Source organism: Poromitra crassiceps (assembly GCF_964638095.1).
Source record: "Poromitra crassiceps genome assembly, chromosome: 15".
Lineage (NCBI taxonomy): Eukaryota > Metazoa > Chordata > Actinopteri > Beryciformes > Melamphaidae > Poromitra > Poromitra crassiceps.
The window spans coordinates 34,596,158-34,602,157 of record NC_139634.1 but is presented as its reverse complement, the minus strand read 5'-3'; the positions used below and the strand labels follow the sequence as shown (position 1 = coordinate 34,602,157).

General features: G+C 50.0%; 1 protein-coding gene across 1 annotated transcript in view; it reads right to left on the bottom strand.

The window, feature by feature from the left end:
* Window positions 1-2,599: 2,599 nt before the first annotated feature.
* Window positions 2,600-6,000, bottom strand: part of ldb2a (LIM domain binding 2a) — a gene marked incomplete at its 5' end in the record, with an annotated part of 93,050 nt that continues 89,649 nt past the window's right edge. Inside the window, 1 exon segment of the mRNA XM_083651277.1 lies at window positions 2,600-2,904. Within this exon segment, the coding sequence (XP_083507403.1) occupies window positions 2,674-2,904 (231 nt within the window). The 3' untranslated portion in view covers window positions 2,600-2,673.

Genomic DNA, 6,000 nt, shown 5'->3' with positions numbered 1-6,000 from the left:
GCCGCGCACAATGTTCCAATTGCCTCCAACGCGCTTAGATGGTTCTGTTCTGTTGGCTCTGTTGGCTGCTAAAAACACCTTGCTCACGTGGGCCCTGCTATTCTTCAGCGATGTTTTCCCCTTCTGCTTCTTCCCACTGTCTACTGTCACAAAGCGATGAGTCGTGACCCACAGGTCAACCAATCACAGCTGCGGTATTCCGCCAGACGGGAAGTTCACATCCGAGTGTCCGAGGAGGAGAATTTCATCTGCAATTTTCCCATTCTTTGCATTGCATTCTTGAGAAAACGCCCCACACCGCGTTTTTTTTTTTTTTTTTACATTATCACTGCGTACGACTTGTACACATTTCTTTGAAAAAAAGAAGAAGAAAAAAAGAAGTAGTCTTTGACATGTGGATATTGCTGTGCAATGCTGCCAGTTCTCAGTGTTCTCCTAGATGTTACAGCAGAAGAAGAAACGACGCTTTGGCTGGAAATGAGCCAGCGATGGGTTTGCAGACAGAGGGGGTGGGGGGGCTTTGATTCAATATGAGGTATTGTCCTCATACTATTGTCCTGGGTTGATGAGGGGGTAAAACAAACATGATCTCACAAAAATAATATGCGAAAATGACCAGGACCTCTTAAAGGAACACTCTGCCCATTTTCAACCAACTTTGTATCATTAGAACATCAGTAGTATATCAGAAAACTGTAAACTGTTTTGAAGTCTGTCATTTAATTTGACAGTTATTGAGTGTTAAAGTGTGGACCAGTGACATCACTGGTCCACACTAACTCAAATTAATAACTCATTAACTCAAATCAACTCTCAATAACTGTCAAACTATTCATCATTCATCTAGTTTGACAGTTATTGAGAGTTGATTTGAGTTAATGAGTTATTAATTTGAGTTAGTGTGGACCAGTGATGTCACTGGTCCACACTTTAACACTCAATAACTGTCAAATTAAATGACAGACTTCAAAACCGTTTACAGTTTTCTGATATACTACTGATGTTCTAATGATACAAAGCTGGTTGAAAATGGGCGGAGTGTTCCTTTAACACCGCATTGCATGGTGGTGGCATGGAATGTGATAAAATGACCTGCCACGTTCCTTCAACACAGATGACGGCTCTTCCCGGTTACTTTGCGGTAGTAACCGCCTCCCTGCCCCCCACCTCGGAGGCCGGCAGCGAGTTGCGGGAGCCACCGCTACTTCCTGGTTTCCTGGTGACCACCGCGGTAGCGTCCCGCAACTCGCTGCTACCGGCCCGGTAACGTGTCGCGAGTTGCCGGTTAAGTTTAGGCAAGTAAAACAACTGGGTTTGCGTTTCAGCAACACCTTGATTGGAGTTAGGGTTTGGGTCGGGGTTAAAAACGGTTACAACAGGGTTCAAACAGGACATGTCAGGGCTCGAACCAGAGGTTCGAGAGGTTGTGGACACTTCACGTGTTTCTGTGAGATCAGGTTGGGTAAAACGGTACTGGTCCATGTGGAGTCAAGGATCTACTGTTGTTTTCTTCTTTTGTTGTTGTTGTTTACTGTGAGGGCTGGGGTGCCGTGCTCTCTGGCTTGCTGTCCCGGCTGGGATGAAGGGGGAGGTTTGTTTACTGTGAGGGCTGGAGAGGGGGGAAGGGGGTTGTTTACTGTGAGGGCTGGAGAGGGGGGAAGGCGGTTGTTTACTGTGAGGGCTGGAGAGGGGGGAAGGGGGTTGTTTACTGTGAGGGCTGGAGAGGGGGGAAGGGGGTTGTTTACTGTGAGGGCTGGAGAGGGGGGGGGGTGTTGTTGTTTACTGTGAGGGCTGCAGAGGGGGGGGGGGTGTTGTTGTTTACTGTGAGGGCTGGAGAGGGGGGGGTTGTTGTTGTTTACTGTGAGGGCTGGAGAGGGGGGGGTTGTTGTTTACTGTGAGGGCTGCGGGGGGGGGGGTTGTTGTTTACTGTGAGGGCTGCGGGGGGGGGGGGGGGGTTGTTGTTGTTTACTGTGAGGGCTGGAGAGGGGGGGGTTGTTGTTGTTTACTGTGAGGGCTGGAGAGGGGGGGGGGTTGTTGTTGTTTACTGTGAGGGCTGGAGAGGGGGGGGTTGTTGTTGTTTACTGTGAGGGCTGGAGAGGGGGGGGTTGTTGTTGTTTACTGTGAGGGCTGGAGAGGGGGGGGTTGTTGTTGTTTACTGTGAGGGCTGCGGGGGGGGGGGGTTGTTGTTTACTGTGAGGGCTGCGGGGGGGGGTTGTTGTTTACTGTGAGGGCTGCGGGGGGGGGGGGTTGTTGTTTACTGTGAGGGCTGCGGGGGGGGGGGGGGGGGGGTTGTTGTTTACTGTGAGGGCTGCGGGGGGGGGTTGTTGTTTACTGTGAGGGCTGCGGGGGGGGGTTGTTGTTTACTGTGAGGGCTGGAGAGGGGGGGGGTTGTTGTTGTTTACTGTGAGGGCTGCGGGGGGGGTTGTTGTTTACTGTGAGGGCTGGAGAGGGGGGGGTTGTTGTTGTTTACTGTGAGGGCTGCGGGGGGGGGGTTGTTGTTTACTGTGAGGGCTGCAGAGGGGAGGGGAGGTTGTTGTTGTTGTTGTTTACTGTGAGGGCTGCGGGGGGGAGGGGGGGTTGTTGTTGTTGTTTACTGTGAGGGCTGCGGGGGGGGGGGGGGGGTTGTTGTTGTTTACTGTGAGGGCTGCAGAGGGGAGGGGGGGTTGTTGTTGTTTACTGTGAGGGCTGCGGCGCCGTGCTCTCTGGCTTGCTGTCCTGGCTGGGAGGGGGCTTGCTGCTCCAGGGGCTGTTGTTGCCCAGAGCCGGGGAGCTGTTGAAGTCGTCGTCGTCGTCCAGGCCGTTGGTGGCGTCGTACTGCGTGTTCTCCAGACGCGTGATCAGACGCTCGTCCTCGTCCCCAAACTCCCCGCCCATCAGGGTCGGCTCGCCCACCACCATCACGTCCTGAGCGAGAGAGAGGGAGGGAGAGATAGAGAGGGAGTGAGAAAGAGAGAGAGGGAGGGAGAGGGAGTGATAGAGAGAGAGAGCAAACTCACTAACAGAGAAGACAGGAAAATAGTGTTCTTGTTCGCTGGTGCTCTCTTTTTTTGAAAGGTTATGACATCTTCAGCCTACCTGCGTGTCTCGTTTGTTGTCTGACTTGTTCTTATATGCTGTCAAGTGAAAACCTGTCTCCAAAATGTCAGCTTTTCAGGAGCTAAGAAGATCAGCCTTGTTTCTAGCTTGACGTTGACTGCGATGGATTTTTGAAAGGAGTTTTTGAAAAGGAACACCTTACTAATACTGGGTAGGTCTCAGCTTTCAGCTCGGTGTCCACCGGCTACCCAAGTGCCATCCGCCTCCACATTGGACGCCTTGCATTCTGAGATGCTTTTCAACTGTGAAGAGGTTATCTGAGTTACTGTCGCCTTTCTGTCAGCTCCAACCAGTTCTGGCCATTCTCCTCTGCCCTCTCATCAACTAGGCCTTTCTGTCTGCAGAACCGCTGCTCACTGGACGTTTTGGGTTTTCCGCACCATTCTGTGTAACATCTAGAGACTGTTGTGTGTGAAAATCCCAGGAGATCAACAGCCACGGTCACTGAGATCGCGTTTTTCTCATTCTGATGTTTGATGTGAACATGAACTGACGCTGCTGACCTGTATCGTATCCACTGCTGCCACGTGATTGGCTGATTGGATAATTGCATGAGTAAGCAGGAGTCCAGGTGTTCCTAATTAAGTGCTTGGTGAGCCAGTGTATGTATCCATGTTTTCTGTCACATGACTTTCATACCTTTCATTCCTAGCCAAACACGTGAATTGAATCATCCACCCTATGCAAGAGAGGGCCAAAGATAGCATATAATCTCATAAAGGAAAACATGTTTGTGAATCCATAACTCACAACCAGGCTTGGGGAGTAACCGGATTACATGTAACCAGATTATGTAATCAGATTATAAACAAAAGTAACTGTAATCCCTACAGTTACAGAAACAAAGGTGTAATCATGATCAAACCAGTTATTTACTTTAATATTGTGATACTTGGATTACATTACGGATCACATTTTGGATAACGCTATATTTGGATAGTCTGCCTACAGAGTCTACAGAGTATTTTGTAACATTTCAACAGTTTATTAGTTGACATTCAACAACTCAACTGTTTAGCGGGTGTTCAACAGACTATCTACAGTATATATAGAGTATATGTGACAATGCATGAACATACCATATTGCACGAGGTGCAGGTGTGTGGAACGGGAAGCAAACACAACAGTTTGCTGGATCTCAACTAATAAGCTGTTAAAACATCTACAGACAAAGCAACAGTTGAATTGTTGAATGTCAACTAATAAGCTGTTGAAATATAAAGTGTTACCAGAATTTTTAACAGGTAACTAGTAATTGTCTCAGATTACATTTTTAAAGTAGTCCTCCCAACCCTGCTCACACCGCTCCACTGGCAAAGATTCCATTCAATAATCGATGTATTACAAACCGCCGTGTGTGTGTGTGTGTGTGTGTGTGTGTGTGTGTGTTTACAGTAGATACAGTACATGTCTTTTTTTCCTTTTTACTGATGAAGAGTGCCTGAAGCCTCTGCCTTGGGAGCTGTATGTTTTCCTGCTTCAACACAGACCCCCCCCCGCCCACGTTGGGATAACAGGCATGTGTGTGTGTGTGTGTGTGTGTGTGTGTGTGTGTGTGTGTGTGTGCGTGTGTGTGTGTGTGTGCGCGCGTGTTTGAGACACAGGCGGGTGTATCCACATCCAGTGAGTGAAGTGAACCCCTCCCTACGGTCGACCCGTCTCGAAGCGCTCCGTGCAAATGAAACGTTCCCCCGCAGAAAGCAGGACTCCCCCCAGCATCGACCGCCCCGCCCCTCCCCGATCAATACTCATCCCGTAGGACATATTTCACAGAGATGGCCGCGCCCCCCTCTCACGCTGCGCTCAAGTAAAGGGAAGGAGAGAGATTTATCCGCTGCTATTTCTGTTGTGCGTGATGTGAAGGATGCCTTTGACGAGACAGACACATACAATACGAGATGTCTGACATGCATGTCTGAAGGTCTACTGGGACTGGGACCCTCCCAGCGTGGGTCTGGGAGGGTCATATGTAAAGCCGGCTGTCCGTTTCCTGCCTTTCTGCTTTCTTTTCCTCGTGCCAGCAGGTACTGTGTGTTATTCAATTAGCTTTTCCTCGTGCCAGCAGGTACCGTGTTATTCAATTAGCTGTCGATACGTCCCGGCGCTGATGTCACCGCCAACAAGACAAATTCCTGTAGACTCATTGTATTTGAATGAAGCGAGTCTGCCGAGGAACACCAGGGGGCAGGGGTGTCATTTGTGAATTCACACAGCGATCGATACGCTTTGAAATGTGTCTGCGTTGCTCTGTGATACACAGTGGGTTATGGATGTTGTGAATCTGTAAATCTCGTCTTTTGACTGGCTAAGCATCTCCCAGCTGGCTCGCCAGGCGCCACCCACCGTGAGGCGGGAAGACGCTGTACAGTTAAATGGAGCGCACGCTTCACTGGCCATGTGTGTCAACGCCGCCTGACTCGCTCTCCTCATCCATCCCCTCTGCAGCGCTCGCACGCACGCACGCACACACACACACACACACACACACACACACAGGCACAGACACAGACACACACACACACACACACACACACACACAGACACAAGCACACACACACACAGGCACAGAAACACACACACACACACACACACACACACACACACAGGCACAGAGACACACACACACACACACACACACACACAGGCACAGACACACACACACACACACACAAGCACACAAGCACACACACACAAGCAGAGACACACACACACACACACAGACACACGCGCACACACACACACACACACAAGCACAGACACACACACACAAGCACAGAGACACACACAAGCACAGACACACACAGACACACACAAGCAGAGACACACACAGACACACACACGCATGATATCCAGCAAGCACTGATTTACTCCAAACAAACAAAAATCCTTAGCAGTCTTAGCCCC